Here is a 21,017-nt window from a genome sequence, read left to right as displayed (position 1 = left end):
CATTCCTGCCACATCCAGCCGTGAATGGTGGTGGACAATTAAACAACTAACTGGAGGAGGTGGCTCCCCAACTATCCCCATCCTCAATGATGGGGAGCCCAGCACATCAGTGCGAAAGATAAGGCTGAAGTATTTGCAACAATCTTCAGCCAGAAGTGCCAAGTTGATGATCCATCTCGGCCTCCTCCTTCAGCCAATTCGATTCACCCCGCAGGATATCAAGAAATGACTGAAGGCACTGGATACTGCAAAGGCTATGGGCCCTGACAACATTCCGGCAATAGTACTGAAGACTTGTGCTCCAAACCTAGCCGCGCCCCTAGCCAAGCTGTTCCAGTACAGTTACGACATGGGCATCCAGCTGGCAATGTGGAAAATTGCCAAAGTGTGTCCTGTCCACAAAAAGCAGGACAAATGCAACGGGGCCAATTACCGCCCTCTCAGTCTACTCTTGATCATCAGAAAAGTGATGGAAGGTGTCGTCGACAGTGCTGTCAAGCGGCACTTGCTTAGCAATAAACTGCTCAGTGACGCTCAGTTTGGGTTCCGCCAGGGCCATTCAGCTCCGGACCTCATTACAGCCTTGGTTCAAACATGGACAAAAGAGCTGAACTCAAGAGGTAAGGTGAGAATGACTGCCCTTGACATCAAGGCAGCATTTGACTGAGTATGGCATCAAGGAGCCCTAGCAAAACTGAGGTCAATGGGAGTCAGGGGGAATACTCTCCGCCGGTTGGTGTCATACCTAGTGCAAAGGAAGATGGTTGTGGTTGTTGGAGGTCAATCATCTTAAGTCCAGGACATCACTGCAGTCGTTCCTCAGGGTAGTGTTCCAGGCCCAACCATCTTCATCTGCTTCATTGATGACCTTCCTTCAATCATAAGGTCAGAAGTGGAGATGTTCGCTGATGATTGCACAATGTTCAGCACCATTTGTGACTCCTCAGATACTGAAGCAGTCCGTGTTGAAATGCAGCAAGTCCTGGACAATACCCAGGCTTGGGCTGGTATGTGGCAAGTAACATTCGCACCACACAAGTACCAGGCAATGACCATCTCCAACAAGAGAGAATTTAACCATCTCCCCTTGACGTTCAATGGCATTACCATCGCTGAATCCGCCTATCAACATCCTAGGGGCTACCATTGACCAGAAACTGAACAGGAGTAGTCATATAAATACCATGGCTAAAAGAGCAGGTCAGAGGCTAGGAATCCTGCGACGAGTAACTCACCTCCTGACTGCCCAAAGCCTGTCCACCGTCTACAAGGCGCAAGTTAGGAGTGTGATGGAATACTCTCCACTTGCCTGGATGGGTGCAGCTCCAACAACACTCAGAAAGCTCAACACCATCCAGGACAAAGCAGCCCGCTTGATTGTCACCCTATCCACAAACATTCACTCCCTCCACCATCGATGAACAGTGGTAGCAGTGTGTACCATCTACAAGATGCACTGCAGCAACGCACCAAGGCTCCTTAGACAGCACCTTCCAAACCTGCGACCTCTACCAACTAGAAGGACAAGGGCAGCTAATGCATGGGAATACCACCACCTGCAAGTTCCCCCCCAAGTCACACACCATCTGACTTGGAACTATATCGCCATTCTTTCACTGTCGCTGGGTCAAAATCCTGGAACTCCCTTCCTAACAGCACTGTTGGTGTACCTACCCCACATGGACTGCAGCGGTTCAAAAAGGCAGCTCACCACCACCTTCTCAAGGGCAATTAGGGATGGGCAATAAATGCTGGCCTAGCCAGTGATGCCCACATCCCATGAATGAATAAAAAAAGACACTGGAATGGATCCCAGTTCGGCTTTAACAGAGTACATCATAACCTAAATTAAAATTCAAAAGTATTTCTTTTTGTTGCAGGTATGGCGTTAGGATAAAATACATCTTACTTTTTCTCCACCCACAAGATTACAGGGTCAGAATAAAATATGTTGCTTCATTCACCTGCATCTCAAGGAGAAATTAAAAAAATTATGATCAGGAAGGTCATTTGCCTCATTTTAGTTCATTCATCCGGAGACTGTAAATTCCTCACATTGCATTATCCATTTCGGTCTTAAGTAAACATTGGGTTGTTGCTTTCACTACACTAACCAAAAGTCCACTTATTGATTATTATTTGTTTGATGAATAATTTCCTGATTATCAGTTCTCACTTTACTATTTTACCTTGGTGGCCTTTGTTCAACTCTTGTAAGTTAATTTCAAGTAATATTCCCCATTGAAACTTTTGCACAAATAGTAAAAAATTTCAAGGTGCTTCACAGACACATTATCAAAAAATAAACTGATACCGAGATACAATAGGAGATACTAGGAGAGGTGATCAAAAATTTTATCAATGAGATAGGTATTAGGGAGATTCCAGAACTTAAGGCCTAGGCAGCTGTCAATGGTGGAGGGATTAAAATTGGGATTGCACAAGAGGCCAGAATTGGAGGAGCGCAGATATCTCGGAGGGTTGTGGGGCTGGAGAAGATTACAGAGATAGGGAAGGGGTGAGGCCATGGAGGGATTTGAAAACAATTATGAAAATTTTACAATGGAGGTATTGTTGGGCTGGTTGCCAATTTAGGTCAGCGAGAACATGGTTGATGGGTCAATGGGACTTGGTGCACTGAGGATTCAGGCAGCAGAGTGTTAGATGAGCTCAAGTTTATGGATGGTGGAAAATGGAGGCCGGCCAGGTGAGCATTGGAATAGTCAAGTTGAGACTTAGCAAAGGCATGGATGAGGATTTCAACAGGAGATGAGTTGAGGCAGCGTCCGAGATGGGTGACGTTATGGAGTTGGAGATAGGTGGCTTTGGTGATGGATTGGATATGTGGTCAGAAACTGTTCTCAGGGTCAAATAGGATGCAAATATTGTGAACGATATGGTTCAGCCTCAGACAGTGGCCAGGGAGAGGGCTGGCTCCTGTGGTTCAAGGGTATCTCCATGTGTTCTGCTGAACTGTAAAGAGTAGGTCTTCAATTTTATCAAGTTGAGGCCTCCGAATGGAGCACATTCGTGGCCTAAGGCCATTATTGAATGCAAAACAAGTGGTCTATTTTTAAAAAGAGAGAAACTGCTTTGCTGCTTTTCAAATAATTACAGCAGAGGTTAACTTTTTATTCTCAGATAAGCGACAGCAACATTAAGCAGCAACAGCTTAAAACAAAAAGGCTGCTCCTTATCAGTCTCCAGACACACTCAATTGGAACACACAGGACATAGATGTTTCTGTGTGATGCCGGTGGAACATTTCCGTGAATTCTGGCCAATCTACAACAAATTTAAGTCCAGATGGTGAGTTGGAAATCTACCCCATAAATGATACATCAGGCTTGTCAGCTCAACCTGTCTGTGTTACGTTTACCTTCACATTAGCAAACAGTCCTAATCAAATTTATCTTCCCGTCTTCTCTCAGAGGGTCATTAATCTTTGAAATTCTCTACACCAGTAAGCAGTGGAGGCTGGGTCATTGAACACATTCAAGGCTGAGCTAGACAGACTTTTGATCTACAAGGGAGCCAAGGATAATGGGGGGCTGGCAGGGAAGTGGAGTTAAGGTCACAATCAAATCAGCCACAATCTTATCGAATGGTTGAATGCAAGAGCAGGCTCGAAGGGCCAAATGGCCTACTGCTGTTCCTATTTCTTATGTTCTTATCTATTCCCATATTCCTTTATTCCCCCCTTCCTTCATCCACCAATCCAATATAATCTTAAATGTTGACGTAGGCCCTGAATTACCTTAGACGTACTACTATTGCAGTGCTGTTACTTTGCTGGAACTCTGTAGCTGTAAACCGGATTTCCGTTGCAATTCCTCTAACATTACAGCAATGTAGTGGTAGAACGCTTTAGGCAATACAGGGACATGAGGGGAATTTTAACTCCAAAAAACAGGTGGATTTGGAATAGGTGGAAAGTTAAAGTGTTAAAAACCTGAATCCTGACTTCACCCTGCTTCCAACCCACCCACTTCTAGTGTTAATGGAGTTGGGATCGAGGGGTGGGGTGGGGTGGGGGGGGGGGGGGGGCGGGGAGAAGGGGGGGTGACAGCAGCCAAACTACTCCCTGGAGGCGGGTTTGTAATTTAAATATTGTGATGAGGCTATGTGCCTCAATGTATGCCGAACATCAGGAAACCCGCCTGCTACAGGGAGGTGAGGACGGTTGGATTCAGGAGTTAAGTGCCTTTCCACTTATCTGGTGGATCCAGTGTCTCTGCCTTGCCAACCCCAAATGATTAGACATCCCCTCCCCAACCTTCCGATCTTCCCCTGAAGCTTCTGATTTCCCCCCACTACCCGAGATCTCCAATATCCCTTCACCTGCCAGCCTCTGATCTCTCAGGCCTCTGAACTCGTGCCTACATCCCCCCAGCTCCCCTCCAAATTCCAAACTCCACTCACTGTCCCCAGGCCTTTGATTCCCCCTTCCCTCAATGGCCTCTGACCCCTTAGGCTTCCAACCCGATTCCCCCCAGGATAAGAACCTCAACCCCCATCCACCGGGATTGGACCCTGCCTCTCCTCAGTTCAGGATCAGCCCCCTCATCCGGGATCAGCCCATCTCTACCCACTCGGTTGGGTGTCGGGCCTCCTGGTCCTATGGTCTCTTCTCCAGTGTTCCTCTCTCTAACAGGAAGCCAAACCTGTCAGTCAGACTGACTTCCAGGCGGGGAGCCAGTCAGTGACGTCACCCACATGCTGTGGAGTTCCAGGTCCACAACATGCAAGGAAACATAGACTTTTAGAATTTCCGTGCACAGCCAGGCACCCACCCCATTTCCTGGCTAGAATTTAGAAGTTAAAATCCCCCCGGTAGTTCCTGCCTCAACCAATCAACCTGGAAATTAATTCCACAGCCTTACAACTCTCTGCAAATGTGTTCTGTTCTAAACCTCTTACATTTAAGTTGTATCTATGGCCCTTACTCATTCTAGACCTCTTTTGCTTCTATCTACCCTGACTCATCCTTTCATAATTTGAACCATTTCTATCTTATCACCTCATAATCTGCATTGTTCTATCAAAACAACAATCTTGCCTTTGGTCACCTCACCAACTCTTCCATCACTGTTTGACATCTGGTTTCCTTGCCTCTGTGAACTGCTATGAAACATTTTATTACGTTAAAGGGGCGATTAACATGCAAGTTATTGCTACTAAGAATTTTACATTCTATGCCATTCGATCCAACTGTTTTATAAACACATTTGTTATGGTTATCTGATACACGATACACATATACTATAGCAGTTACATTGATCGGGTCTAGAATCTATACAGTTTTCATTTATCGATCACATGGTACTTTAAGTCAAAGAGAAATAATAATGCTATATAGATTGATAAGACAAATGCTCAGAAATATGTTGATACCCGTATGCTCTCTATTAGTGAGAAAGCCATTTTGCAAGTTTGAGTGGTCAAGAATGAAGAGCATGAATTAATTTGAAAAACCTTGAACCTATAGTCAAGGATGCAGAACAAATACCAACTGACAAATTGAAATTCCACTGGAAGTAGCAGAATATTTATTATTTGCTACATGTAGCTGTGCCAGAGAACAGCTCTATTCCATAAATTGTGTATACATATATTAAATGTGACCGTCACTGTGAGCAATGATCTCAGTATTTTAAGTTGAGCTGATCAAATTTTGAAAGGAGCAGTCGAGCAGGAGTAGGCCATTCATCCCCTGGATCCTGGTCCATCATTCAGTTAGCTCATGGCTGATCTGTACGTCGATTCCTATTACCTACCTTTGCTCCATATCCCTTGATACCATGACCAAATAAAAGCTCTCATTCTTAATCTTGAGGATTTGAGTTAATCGAGTATCTACAACCTTTTGGCAGTCAGAGTTCCAGAATTCAAAAGGGAATTAGATGGTTATCTGAAAAGGAAGAATGTGCAGGGTTGAGGGAGAAGGCGAGGGAGTAGCACTAGGTGAATTGCTCATTTGGAGAGCCAGTGCAGACAAGATGGGCCGAGTGGCCTCCTTCAGTACTGTAGAAATTCTGTGATTCTGTGATCTTGTGATTCCATTTCTCTTCCTGTGAAAATACGCTTCCAGATTTTACTCTTTAGGCAGTAGCACTCATGGGACAACATAATAGGGAAGATTTTCTGACTTTGTACTACAAGTAAGGATTATCAACTCCCCAATATGCACTGCTGCTGTTAGTCAAAACATCTGGGCCAGATTTTGCGGTCAGCAGTGAATGAATAGCCATAGCCGTTCATTACACTTACACTTTCCCGCAGACGTCCTATGGGGTTTTGCACTGAAAATTGCTCTGAGTAGAAAGCCATTTGGGTACGGTGCCCTCAATGGAGATCTGCGACATGGGTGAACAAGCAACTATATATCTTCTTAACCAATCTGACTGAAGAATGCTGACTGAGAGACAGAGAATCTGAACAAAAAAGTGTAAGTTAGAATATTTAATTCAGTGCCAAATCATGTACAGAAAGCTAAACAAAGAGAGGGAAAGAAACATGGGAGTCAGAAAAATTACATATTTTTTTCAAAATCTCCAACAAAAATTAAACTCTGAAGGAATGAGACTTAACACTTGCAAAAGTTAATTTTCAATGGCAGAATTATTGTTTGGTAGCAATTAAGCCTTATTTCGCTGTTAAACATTCACTTGCACTGGAATGGCCATAACTTCTTATGTTTAGTTTAGTTTAGAGATACAGCACTGAAACAGGCCCTTCAGCCCACCGAGTCTGTGCCGACCATCAACCACCCATTTATACTAATCCTACACTAATTCCATCTTCCTACCACATCCCCACCTGTCCCTATATTTTCCCTACCACCTACCTATACTAGGGGCAATTGCTAATGGCCAATTTACCTATCAACCTGCAAGTCTTTTGGCTGTGGGAGGAAACCGGAGCACCCAGAGGAAACCCACGCAGACACAGGGAGAACTTACAAACTCCACACAGGCAGTACCCAGAATTGAACCCGGGTCGCTGGAGCTGTGAGGCTGCGGTGCTAACCACTGCGCCACTGTGCCGCCCTGATGGCATGTATCTATCACAAAAGTACAGCAACTTCACACTGTTCCATGGATGTCAATGTGGTTTTTTTTTACCATTTATTTAGCACTAAAAGTTCTTGCAGCTGGCAGGGTACTCTTAACTGCAGGGTTATAAGACTAGACTGATCAAAAGCAAATAGCTGTTAACTCATAATTTTCTTCATGCAATCTTTTTTTGTTTCACATTTTACAACTGCAAGTGAGCCATCTGAGGCTGCTTTAGCATACCTCCTGGTTGTGGTTGCTTTACAGCAACATTTCAAGAAGCTTGAGGAGATTACCTGCACAACCATTCTCTCAGGCGTAGTCAATGTGGGGCCTGGGAAGATCAGGGGTAATATAGCAGGAGCTTAAGCTAAAAAAAAATCTACTTATCGAGTATAGAGCTGGACTGATAAAAGACTCATTTAAGTACTTCATTTACAGTTAATTGGAATATTTTAAGAGTCAGTAAACACTTCTTACAGAGAGCAAGTTTACCTTTTGTTTCCATATATTATGAGCTAATAGAAGGTGTATCTGCAAACAATGTTTTTGAAAAAAATCATATCCAGAAATAACTTTGGTGAGACAGAAATCAAACTCACATATTCAGGATTAATAGTCAGTTAGGAGAGAAAACTTGAATACTAAGATTACCAGCAGACATATTTTCTTTTATGTCTTCTGCCGCTCCCCTCCCCACCTGCTTATCATTTTATCATATTTACTTGGGTGGCCTTTACTTTGCTACTCATGGTATAAGATTGCCTATGTTAGCAAAATCAGTACGTGGAGTCTATGGAGCAAAATTACAGTTTTTAGAAGATAATTACAGGAACTGAGTAGGTTGTTGAAAAATTTAATAAAATTCTTCTCTGTTGCAACATTTTATTAACTAAATTAAGCAGAGATTCTAGAGGTAATGGATGGGGTGAAAATTGAGAGGCAGATGTACTGGAAAGGTTGGCTACGGATAAGTCGCCTGGCCCAGATGACTTACTCTCAAGAACAATTAGTGATGGGCAATAAATGCTGGCCTAGCCAGCAATGCCCACATCCCATGAATGAATAAAAAAAAAATCTCAGATTGCTAAAGGAAGTGGGGGCTGGGATAGTGGAAGGGTTTGCCATAATCTTCCAGTCTTCTCTAGATAAGGGGGGAGGTGGGAAGTGCCAGAGGATTGAAGAGTGGCAAATGTGACACCCCTATTCAAGAAGGGGTGTAAGAACATTCCTGACAGGCCGGTCAGTTTAACATCGGTGGTGGGAAAGGTTTAAATTCAGAAGTTTAAGTTAATTAAGGAGAGCCAGCATGGATTTGTAAAAAGCAGATCATGCTTGACTAATTTAATTGAACTTTTTGATGAAGCAACAGAGAAGTTTGATGAAGGGAATATAGTGGATGTTGTCTAAATGGATGTTAAGAAAGCGTTTGACAAAGTACCACATAAAAGGCTTGTGGGAAAAATTGAGGCTCGTGGAGTAGGAGAATCAGTGTCAGCTTGGATAGAAAATTGGCTTAAGGACAGAAAACAGAGAGTCGCGGTAAATGGTTGTTTCTCAGACTGGAGAATGGTCGACAGTGGTGTTCCTCAAAGGTCAGTGCTTTATTTGATATTTATATATATATATATATATATATATATATATATATATATATAAATTACTTGGATATTTGATTGGAGTAAAATTACAAAATTTTCCAATGATACCAAATTTGGAGGAGTGACAGACAGTGAAGCTGATACCAATAAACTGCAACAGGACATAGATAGGCCAGCAGAATGAGCAATTGGAATTTAATAGAGAAATGTGAGGTGTTGCATTTTGGCAGTGAGGATAGGGTGAGGCAATATAGACTTAAGGCACAGTTCTAGAGAGTGAGCAGGGCCAGAGGGACTGGGGGTGCATGTGTATAGATCTTTGAAGGTTGCAGGACTTATTGAAAGAGTGGTGAGCAAAGAATATGGGATCTTCATAAATAGAGGTATTGAGTACAAAAGCAGGGAAGTTATGCTGAACCTTTATAAAGTTCTGGTTAGGCCACAACTAGAGTATTGTGTCCTGTTCTGGTCACTACACTTTAGGAAGGATGTGAGGGTCCTTGAGAGGGTGCAGAGTGGTTCCGGGGATGAGGGATTTAGCTACAAAGTTAGGTTGAAAAAGCTGGGTTGTTCTCCTTGGAGCAAAGGAGATTGAAGGAAGATTTGATAGAGATGTACAACATTATGATAGGTTTAGATAAGGTAGACAAAGAAAAGCTGTTCCCATTAGCTGATGGTACAAGAGCTCGGGGACACAGATTTAAGGTTTTGGGCAAGAGATGCAGGGGGAATATGAAGAAGAATATTTTTCACACAATGAGTGGTAATGACCTGGAACTCACTGCCTATGAGGGTGGTGGAAGCGCAGATGACCAATAATTTCAAAAGGAAATTGGATGGGCCTTTGAAGGAAATAAACTTGCAGGGCTACAGGGATCAAGTGGGGAAAGGGACTGACTGGATTGCTCTACAGAGAGCCGGGATAGATTCTATGGGCTGAATGGCCTCCTTTTGTGTTGTAAATGCATTATGACTCTATGACTTGTTTCACTAATGTCCTATGGTAACATATTTCTACAGTCTGTGTTGTAGTGCATTTTTCTTTTATGCTTAAGCAGCAATCAATTATTGGTTTAGGAGCGAGACAAGACATGATGTTCCACATGCTCAAGAGCAATGTTGAGATTGACCCTGGAGTTTAAAGAGAAAAACAAGATAATGGGAATGGAACATAAGAAATAGAAACAGGGGTAGGCCAATAGCCCCTTGAGTCTGCTCTGCCATTCAATAAGATCATGGCTAATCATTATCCTATCCCCATATCCCTTGATTCCCTTAGTGCCCAAAAATATCAATCTCAGTCTTGAATATACCCGTTGATTGAACATCCATAACCCTCTGATGTGGAGAATTCCAAAGATTCACAACCCTCTGAGTGAAAGCAATTCTCATCCCAGTTCTAAATCTTCAGCTGCTTCATCAATGACCTTCCCTCCATCATAAGATCAGATGTGGGGATGTTCGCTGATGATTGCACAATGTTCAGCAGCATTTCCAACTCCTCAGATACTGAAGTAGTCTGTGTCCATATGCAGGAAGACCTGGACAACATCCAGGCTTGGACTGATAAGTGGCAAGTAACATTCGCGCCACACAAGTGCCAGGCAATGACCACCTCAAATAAGACAGGATCTAACCATCTCCCCTGATGTTCAATGGCAATACCATTGCTGAATCCACACTATCAACATCCTGGGAGCTCCACTGACGAGAAACTGAACTGGACCAGCCACATAAATGCTGTGGCTACAAGAGCAGGTCAGAGACTGGGAATTCTGCAGTGAATAACTCACCTTCTATCTCCCCAATGCCTGTCCACTATCTACAAGGCTGAAGTCAGGAGTGTGATGGAATATTCACCACTTGCCTGGATGGGTGCAGCTCCAACAATGCTCAAGAAGCTCGACACCATCCAGGCCAAAGCAGCCAGCTTGATTGGCACCCCATCCACACCCTTCAACATTCACTCCCTCCACCACCGATGCATAGTGGCAGCAGTATGTACCACCTACAAGATGCACTGCAGCAACTCACGAAGGCTCTTTCAACAGCACCTTCCAAACCCGCGACCTCTACCACCTAATAGGACAAGGGCAGCAGATGCATGGGAACACCACCACCTGAAAGATCCCCTCCAAGCCACACACCATCCTGACTTGGAACTATATCACTGTTCCTTCACTGTTGCTGGGTCAAAATCCTGGAACTCCCTTCCTAACAGCACTGTTGGTGTACCTACCCCACATGGATTGCAGCGGTTCAAAAAGGCAGCTCACCATCACCTTCTCAAGGGCAATTATGGATAGGCAACAAATGCTGGCCGAGCCAGCGACGCCCACATTCCATGAACAAATAGAAAAATGGTCAACCCCTTAGCCCCAGACTATGACCCCTAGTTCTAGCTAGGGGAAACAGGCTTTGAGGATCAATTCTGTCAAGCCCTTTAAGAATTTTATACTTTTCAATGTAATCACCTCCTGTTCTTCTAAACTCCAAAGTATATATGCTCATTCTACTCAATCTCTCCTCATAAGACAGCCATCTCAGAGGAATCAATTTGGTGAACCTTTTTTGCATCCCTACTAAGGCAAATATATCCTTCCCTAAGTATGGAGACCAAAACTGGACACAGTATTCCAGGTGCAGTCTCGCCAAATTCCTATATAATTCTTTGCTGTTATAGTCCAATCCCTTGCATTAAAGGCTAACATACCATTTGACTTCCTAATTGCTTGCTGTACCTACATGTCAACTTCCTGTGATTCGTGTATGAGGATCCCCAATTCTCTCTACATACTAACATAAAACTGCAACATTGCAAGCCTCTTCTTTTAATCCAATACTATCCTTAATTTCTCTAGTCAGCCGTGACTGTACTACTTTTCCAGTGGAGTTTTTATTCCTCAAGGAAATGTATGCTGAGAATTATGAACTATTTTGTTGAATGATTGTCATTGCTTATCTATTGTCATATCTCTATGTGATGGAGGACAGGGGATAGGATAAAGGAAAATGAGAGCATTACCTGCATTTGGTGAAGTAACGACCAATTTCATTGTAGTCCAGCTGTGGAGGTAGGTGAGGATGTGACACGATCCTGAGGGTGATTGTTCTCATGTACAGTTGTCTGGAAGGATGAGAGTGTGCAGGGATGCTGTTTGATCGAGGTGCAGCAGCTTCAAAAAGGAAATAGTCTGAATATATTTCACTGTTGAAATCTATTCATTTTTTCTTTCATGCCACACTGTAGATATATTTTGCCATTTTAATGTTTTCTAGACCCATTGCGTAATGTTACCAGATACCCACTTTTGTTTGCTTTTCTTCTTTGCCAATATATATTTTTAAAGGAGATAGCTAAGCTGTTATGATGAAGGCCTTTGTTCGGTTTCAGTAATATACTTAAAAGTGGATCTTCCTTTGTTTAAATTCAGGATGTTTCTGTGGCTCATTATTAGCAAATCAAATTTACCCCTCTCCATTTTATTTCTTCTGTTACAGATGATGAATGTTTTGGTAAGGGTTTTATATCATTGTAACAACTTTACCTTTACAATGTTGGCTTTGGCTTAATTTCCTTAGCAATAAAATTAGAAATTACAAGTTTTTTGGAAATAATCCTTTACACCTTTAATAGCTGTGTTTCAAAACTTGTACCGTTTGGTTAGTTGTTATGCCATCGTTGTTAAGATTTTGTATATTTCCTCAGTGATTTATTTATTTTGTTGATGTATTTTGTGCTCATTAAGGTAAAAGCTTTGTTGGGCACCCAATGTGAAAAGGATAATTGCTTATGAACACAAGAAATAGGAGTAGGAGTTGACCATATGACCCCTCGAGCCTGCTCCATCATTCAATACCATCATGGCTGATCTTCTGCCTTAAGTCCACTATCCTGTCCGCTGCCCATATCTCTTGATTCCCTGAGAAGGTGGTGGAGTAGTGGTAATGTCACTGGATTAGTAATCCAGAGCCCAGGCTAATGCTTTGGGGACATGGGTTTGAATCCCACCACGGCAGATGGTGAAATTTGAATTCAATTAATGAATCTGGAATTAAAAGCGAGTCTAATGATCACCATGAAACCATTGTCGATTGTTGTAAAAACCCATCTGGTTCACTAATGTCCTTTAGGGAAGGAAATCTGTTGTCCTTACCTGGTCTGGCCTACATGTGACTCCAGACCCACATCAATGTGGTTGACTCTTAACTGACCTCTGAAATGGCCATGCAAGCCACTCAGTTGTCAAGGGATGGGCAACAAATGCTGGCCCAGTCAGTGATGCCCACATCCCACAAACGAATAAAAACAAATATCAAAAATCTATCGATTGTAGTCTAGAATATAATCAACAATGGAGCATCCACTACCTTTTGGTAGAGAATTCCAAAGATTCACAACCCTTTGAGTGAAGAAATTTCTCCTCATCTCAGTCCTAAATGATTGACCCCTTATCCTGAGACTGTGTCCCTGTGTTCTAGATTCTCCAACCGAAACAATCTTTCAGTATCTACCCTGTCAAGCCCTTTCAGAATCTTCTGTTTCAATGAGATCACCTCTCATTCTTCTAAACTCCAGATAGTATAGGCCCAATTTACTCAGGCTCTCATTGTAGGACAACCCTCTCATCCAGGAGCCAAGCTAGTGGACCTTTGTTGTACTGCCTCCAATGCAAGTATATCCTTCCTTAGATATAGAGATCAAAACTGTACACAGTACCCCAGGTGTGGTCTCATCAAAGCCCTATACAATTGCAGCAAGGCTTTCTTATTCTTATACTCCAATCACCTTTCAATAAAGTCTAAGATGCCATTTGCCTTTCTAATTGCTTGCCGAACCTGTATGTAACTTTGTTTTCTTTACACGAGTGCACCCAAGTCTCTCTGAACATTACCAGTTAGAAATTTAACACCCTTTGAAAAATGTTCTGCTTTTCTATTCTTATTACCAAATTGAATAATGTCACACTTCCCCTTATTATGCCTCCTTGTTGCCCACTCACTTAACCTGTCTATATCTCTTTGTAGCCTCTTTGTGTCCTCCTCACAGCTTCCATTCCCACTTAGCTTTCTATCATCAGCAAACTTGGATACATTACTGTCAGTCGCTTCATCTAAGTCATTAATATAGATTGTAAATAGCTGAGGCTCCAGTCCTGTTCCTGGCCTCACTCCACTTGTTCCAGCCTGCCAACTTAAAAATACCCCATTTATGCCTACTTTCTCCTTTCTGTCTGTTAACTCCATCCATGCTAATATTTTATCCTTAACTCCATGAGCCCTTTTGTTGCATATTAATTAACCCTTAGTGTTGCACCTTATCGAATGCCTTTTGGAAATCCAAGTATACTACTTCTCATGGCTTCCCTTTATCTACTGTACTAGTTCCATCCTCAAAAATGCTAATAAATTTGTTAATCAAACTAGGATTTTTTAATTGCATTGTAAAGATTTCTTTAATAATAGATTCCAGCAGTTTTCCGATGACTTATGCCAGGTTGACTGGCATGTAGTTCTCTGTTTTTTCTCTCCCTCCTTTCTTGAATAGCGCTATAACACTTGGTAACTTTCAATCCACTGGGACGTTCTAGAATCCAGAATCCAGGGAACTTTGGAAAATCATCACCACTATATCTGCAGTTGCCTCTTTGAGAACCCTAGGATATAGGCTGTCAGGTCCTGCAGATTCATCAACGTTTAGTCCCATGAATTTCTCAAATACTTTTACTCTTTGGGACCCTCTATTTCTGGTAGGAAACTTGTGTCTTCTACTGTGAAGACAAACACAAAATATTTGTTCAATGCCTCTGTCTTTCCCTCATTCGCCATGATAATTTCTCCGGTCTCTGCCTCTAAGGGACCAACATTTACTTTCACTAATCTTTTTATATGCTTGTAAAAGCGCTTACAATCTGTTTTTAGATTCCTGCCCAGTTTACTCATTTTATTTTTTTCATTTTTATCAACTTTTTGTTGCCCTTTGCTGGTTTCTAAAACTCTTCCAATCATCAGGCTTACTACTGTTCTTTGCAAAATTATTAGCCTCTCGTTTTATTCTAATACTATCCTTAACTTCCCTAGTAATCCACAGATGGATATTTTCTCACAGAGTTTTTGTTTTTTTAATGGAACATACTTTTGTTGTACATTTTGAATTGTTTCTTTAAATGGTTCCAACTGTTTCTTTACTGCCATAACTTTTAATCAATTTACCCAATTCACCTTAACCAGCACATCCCTCATACATATGCAATTGGCTTCATTTTTGTTTGATTTTTGTTTTGGACTTGAGTGTCTCGTTCACAAACTTGATATGGAATTCATTTGTATTATGATCACTTTTCCCCAGAGTATCTTTCACTATGAGATTAGTAATCAAACATGCCTCATTACACAATACTAGATCTAAGCTTTATCATCAGTTGGTTCCAAAATGTATTATTCTGGGAAACTGTTGCAAAAGCATTCTATATGCTCATCTTCCAGACTAACTTTGTCAATTTGATTTGTCCAGTCTTTATGTAGATTAAGATCCATCATAATTATAACATTGCCTTTGCTATAAGCTCTGATTATTTCTTGTTTAATGCTCTGTCCAATTGTATAACTACTATTAAGGGGCCTATAAGCTACTCCTGCCAATGTTTTCTGACCGTTATTATTCCTAATCTCCAGCCATACTTATTCCACTTCCTGATCTTCTGAGCCAAGATCTTTTCTTCCTACTGTTCTAATGTCACCCTTTACTAACAGGGCAACTCCTCCTTTTCCATTCTGTCTGTCTTTTCGAAATCTTGTGTACCATGAAATATTTATATCCGAAACTTGGTCACCTTGTAACCATGGGCTGGATTCTATGAGCCCGGCGGTGAGGCAAGGTCTGTGGTGGGCCTCATACAGAGCCATATTCAGGCATCCCCCGCCATGAATCATGATGTCAAGGGCTTCTTAAATCCAGCCCCATGTCTCTGTAATGGCGATTAGATCTAAACCATTTATCCCTAATGTGCTTATAGTTTATCTATCTATTACAAATGCTTCTTGCATTCAGATAAAGAACTTTAATTTTTTTTACTATGATTATTTGCATGGACCTTATTCGCTGATCCACTATTACCATTAAACATAGAAAATGTTGGAAATGCTCAGCAGGTCTGGCAGGATCTGTGAAGAGAGAAACAGAGTTCATGGCTGGAATTTATGGCCCACCTGGAGCAGGCTGGGATGCAGCAGGGGGGCGTAAAATCGGATGGGGGCACTGTGCCCATCATTTACTCCTCTCCACTTGTATTTTACCAGCAGCAGATGGGCACTTCGCTACCTGGAGAGGCTGTCCAGTAAAAGCTGGTGGCCTGCCTATGGCCACGGTGGGGTGGGGGGGGGGTCCCTTCTAATTGCGCACCCTGTGCCCCATGGAGGACCCTCCCCTTCCAGCGGCAAGCGGGGCTGGACGACCCCCCCTCCCGTCGCCTTTACAATCAACCCCCAACCCCTCACCTGCCTAATTGCCCTTGACGATCCCAGACCCCACTTACCTGCACTCCGGGCCTCCTTGATGGTTGTTGCTCTGGGATGGTTGCAGTCCCAGCAGTGGCCACCACTTCCAGTGGTACTGCTGGGCCTGAAGAGCTACCAGCCCTCTGATTGGTCATCAGCTTTTGGAGGCAGGACATCCTTCTGCCTTAGAGGGGCAGAAGCTACAACCTCAGGCAACTAATTTCCTGAGAACTGTAAAATATAGTCGTAGCTTCCAGGGCCAACAGAGGCTAGCTCGCCCCTGACTTTCCAGCCAGTGGGCGGGGCCACCACCTCCTCGTTAAATTCTGGCCATTGTTTCAGGTTGATGACCTTTTATCAGAACTGTAAAATGTTAGGGATGTAACAGATTTTAAGCAAGTACAGAGGCAGGGAAAGGGTGGGGGAGAACAAAAGGGGAGGTCTTTGATGGGGCAGTTGGCAGGAGGGATTAAATGGCAAAAGGGATGATGGTGTAAGGCAAAATAAGATGGAAATGAAACCTGAAATGTTAAGTTGGTTTCTCTCTGCACAGATGCTGCCAGGCCTGCTGAGCATTTCCAGCATTTCTGTTTTTATTTCAGATTTCCAGCATCTGAAGTATTTTGCTTTTGTATGTCAGTGTATGTGTATTGTTCTCTTCTCCCCCTTTGCTTCATTCTTACAAAGAATTATATAGGAGATACAGAGCACAGAAACAGGCCATTCAGCCCAGCTAGTCTGTGCTGGTGTTTATACTCCACATGAGTCTCATTCCATCTACCTCATCTCAGCTTTTCAGCATATCTTTCTATTCCCTATTCTCTCACGTACTCATCTAGTTTCCTCCTGAAATCATTTAAGCTATTTGCCTCAATCACTTCCAGTAGCAGCAGGTTTTACAATCTAACCACTCTGATTAAAGGAGTTCCTCCTTATTTCTCTGTTGGATTTTATTTTATTCATTCATGGAATGTGAGCATCGCTGGGAAGGCCAACATTTATTGCCCATCTCTCATTGCCCTTAAGAAGGTGGTGGTGAGCTGCCTTCTTAAACTGCTGCCACTGTGTGGTGAAGGTACTCCCACAGTACTGCTGGGAGGGAGTTCCAGAATATTAACCCAGCAGCAATGAAGGAATTTCCAAGGTGTGTGACTTGGAGGGGAACTTGCAGGTGGTGGTGTTTCCATGTGCCTGCTGCCCTTGCCCTTCTAGGTGGTAGCGATCGAGGATTTAGAAGCCTTGGTAAGTTGCTGCAAAGCATCTTGTGGATCATCCTCCGCCATTTCTGCCACCTCCAGCGTGATGCCACTACCAAACGCATCTTTCCCTCCCTTCCCCTGTCAGCATTCCGAAGGGATTGTTCCCTCCGCAACACCTTTGTCCACGCCTCCATTACCCCAACCACCTCGTCCCCTTCCCATGGCACCTTTCCCTGCAATCGCAGGAGGTGTAATACCTGCCCATTTGCCTCCTCTCTACTCACTGTCCAAGGCCCCAAACACTCCTTCAGGTGAAGCGGCAATTTACTTGTACTTCTTTCAATTTAGTATACTGTATTCCTTGCTCACAATGTGGTCTCCTCTACATTGAGGAGACTAAACGCAGATTGGGTGACCGCTTTGCGGAACACCTCAGCTCAGTCTGCAAGCATGACCCCGAGCTTCTGGTTGCTGGCCATTTCAACACCACCCACTCCTCCCTGCTCTCATGCTCACATCTCTGTCCTGGGATTGCTGCAGTGTTCCAGTGAATATCAACCCAAGCTCGAGGAACAGCACCTCATTTACTGATTAGGTACATTACAGCCTGCCGGACTGAACATTGAGTTCATTAATTTCAGGGCATGATGGGCCCCCATTTTGTTTTTAGTTACTTTTAAATTTTTTTTATTTTTTATGTGTTTATTTTATTTTATTTTGTTTAGTTTGTTTCTACTGTGCCTACCCACTGTTTTTTTTTAATGTTTGTGCTTGGAGCCAGGGCTGTTAATTTTACATTCAATTGACACCCTCTCTGTTCTAATGCTTTGTCTTTCAGCGCACCATTAACATACCATTTGTTCCATGACCTTCTGGTCAGTTGTTCTCTGTGACCTTGTCCTATCAACACTTTCTCTATTGTTATCTCTTGCCCCACCCCCGCTTTACTTGCTTAAAACCTTTTACATTTCTAATATTTGTCAGTTCTGAAGAAGGGTCACTAACCTAAAATGTTAACTCTGCTTCTCTCGCCACAGATGATGCCAGACCTGCTGCGTATTTCCAGCATTTCTTGTTTTTATTTCAGATTTCCAGCATCTGCAGTATTTTGCTTTTAATTTATTGTAGATGGTAAATACTGTAGCCACAGTGGTGGAGGGAGTGAATGTTTAAGGTAATTTTATTACTAATTATCTTGTATTTTGGCCCCTAATTTTGGATTCTTCCACAGTGGAAACATTCTCTCCACATCTACACTGTTTAACTCATTTATAATTTTAAAGACATCTATCAAGTTTCTTCTAAATCTTCTCTTTTCTGAAGTAAAAACCCCGCTCTGTCAATTTTTCCCAATAACTGTAATCTCTCAGTTCTGGTATTATTCTTGTATATCTTTTTTGTACTTTCTCCAATGCTTCTATGTCCTTTTTATTATATGGAGACCAGAAATGTGCACAGTACGCTAAGTATAGCCTGACCAGGATCCTATAAATATAACATAACTTCACCACTTTTGAATTCTATACTCCTAGAAATAAATCCCAGTGCTTTGTTAGCATTTTAATTGCTTTGCTGACCTGTGATGCTGCTTGCTGCTTGTAATGATTTTTTCACCTGTATTCCTAGATCCCTTTGCTCTTCTACTCATTCAGCTTCCTATTTTCCAAGGTATAGTTGATATTTCTAACTTTCCTACCAAAGTGCATCAACTCATATTTATCCATGTTAAAGTTCATTTGCCACTTAACTGCCCACTCTGCAAGTTTTCTCATGTTTTCTTGCATTATGTTGCATTTTGCCTCAATGTTAGCTATACTCTCCAACTTGTTATCATTTGAACATTTTGATATTAGGTTACTTATTCCTTAGTACAAATCATTCATGTAAATTATGAACAGTGGTCCCAGCATCGATCCTTGTGGAACACCACTTTTGACCTTTCTCCAACTTGAATAACTGTCCTTTATTGTTACTTTCTGCTTTCTACTTTTTTTAAAGCTAATTTGCTATCCATTCAGCTGTTTGTCCCCTGCTTCCAAATACCATAACTTTTGGTGTAAGCCTACCATGTGGTACCTTATCAGAGGTCTTTTGAAAATCCAAGTATATGACATCTGCTATACTACCCTTGTCGAAACTATTTTCATGATATTTTCTGTCTTGGGTTGCTCAACTTTTATTTCTTTTAGTATTGTTTCCAGTAACTATACTATTCTATTAATTTTTAAAAATTATTTCATGGGATGTGGGCATCGCTGATAGAACAGCATTTCTTACCCATCCCTAATTGTCCTTGAACTGAATGGCTTGCTAGGCCATTTCAGAGGGCAGTTAAGAGTCAAGCACATTGCTGTGCTCACATGTAGGCCAGATTTCCTTCCCTAAAGGACATTCGTGAACCAGATGGGTTTTTATGACACCATTACTGAGACTAGCTTTCAATTCCAGGTTTGTATCAATTAATTGCATTTAATTGCGACCTCTACCAACTAGAAGGACAAAGGCAGCAAATGCATGGGAACACCAACACCTGCAAGTTCCCCTCCAAGTCACACACCATCCTGACTTGGAACTATATCGCTGTTCCTTCACTGTCGCTGGGTTAAATTTCCTGGAACTCCCTTCCTAACAGCACTGTGGGTCTACCTACCCCAAATGGACTGCAGCGGTTCAAGAAGGTAGCTCACCACCACCTTCTCAAGGGCAATTCGGGATGGACAATAAATGCTGGCATAGCCAGTGACGCCCACATCCCATGAATGAATTAAAAAAAAATTAATTGAATTTAAATTCCACCAGCTGCCGTGGTGGGGTTTGAACCCATGTCCCCAGGACATTAGCCTGGGCCTCTGGATTACTAGTCCCATGATATTACCACTATGCCACCATCTCTCCTTAAATGTTGTTCATCTGTATTTCTTCCAGTTTTGACAAAGAGTTCATAAGTGAAACATTAACTACAAGCCTCAGGCTTCATTTCAACGCAGCCATTGTGGCACAGCTGGTGAGTGAAGAGTAAACCAGGATATGGCTTCCAGTGTTAGCTGGAGCATTCAGTTCTAAATTGCTATCCCTGCATCAAATCAGTGTTGCATGCTGATTGACCTCATGATTAGCTTGCTTTGCAAACTTCTGTCAGACGTTCACTGCATGTGCTCTAACAGCCTCAATAATATACCATTGCACAAGGTTTGCTTTACAAGTGTGTGGATGCACCGCGGAAGCCATTTTGGGGCTCTGAGGGCACTTGTAGCTCCCAAAAATGTTGCGCAATGCCAATCTGTCACCTCTGTTCTTCACGGCATAGACTCACCAGTTCATTGGTTGCATTTGCTGAATTGTCTCTGGGAGAGGCTGGTCATGGGTTTCAGGCAGCAATAAGCTTAAAAATCCAGCTGTAACCATTAAACTCCCCATTAACATGAAGGCCCATATTTTATTATATGCAACTGAAAACAAAAAGAAAAAAAAGACGTTAGAATGAATGTGAAGCTACAGTACAAAAGCAAAATACTGTGATTGTTGGAAATCTGAAATAAATACAGAAAATTCTGGAAATACTCAGCAGGTCAGGCGGTACATTTGGAGAAAGAAACACAGAGTTAATGGGTTGAATTTTGTGGCAAGGCCTGAGGTCCAACTGCCAGGACTGGAAGCGGGAGCCG

At 42.5% G+C, this 21,017-nt stretch overlaps 1 protein-coding gene across 1 annotated transcript in view; it reads right to left on the bottom strand.

Moving 5' to 3' along the window:
* LOC137368641 (organic cation/carnitine transporter 2-like) overlaps positions 1–21,017 on the bottom strand; it is a 161,010-nt gene that overhangs the window by 14,179 nt on the left and 125,814 nt on the right. Inside the window, exons 9-10 of the mRNA XM_068028781.1 lie at positions 20,666–20,801; positions 11,682–11,832 (exon numbers count right to left, since the gene is read on the bottom strand). Coding sequence (XP_067884882.1) covers positions 11,709–11,832; positions 20,666–20,801 — 260 coding nt within the window. The 3' untranslated portion in view covers positions 11,682–11,708. The remainder of the gene's footprint in view (positions 1–11,681; positions 11,833–20,665; positions 20,802–21,017) is intronic.

Source organism: Heterodontus francisci, chromosome 4 (genome assembly GCF_036365525.1).
Source record: "Heterodontus francisci isolate sHetFra1 chromosome 4, sHetFra1.hap1, whole genome shotgun sequence".
Lineage (NCBI taxonomy): Eukaryota > Metazoa > Chordata > Chondrichthyes > Heterodontiformes > Heterodontidae > Heterodontus > Heterodontus francisci.
Note: the sequence above shows the minus strand (reverse complement) of the source record. Positions and strands in the feature narration are given on the sequence as shown.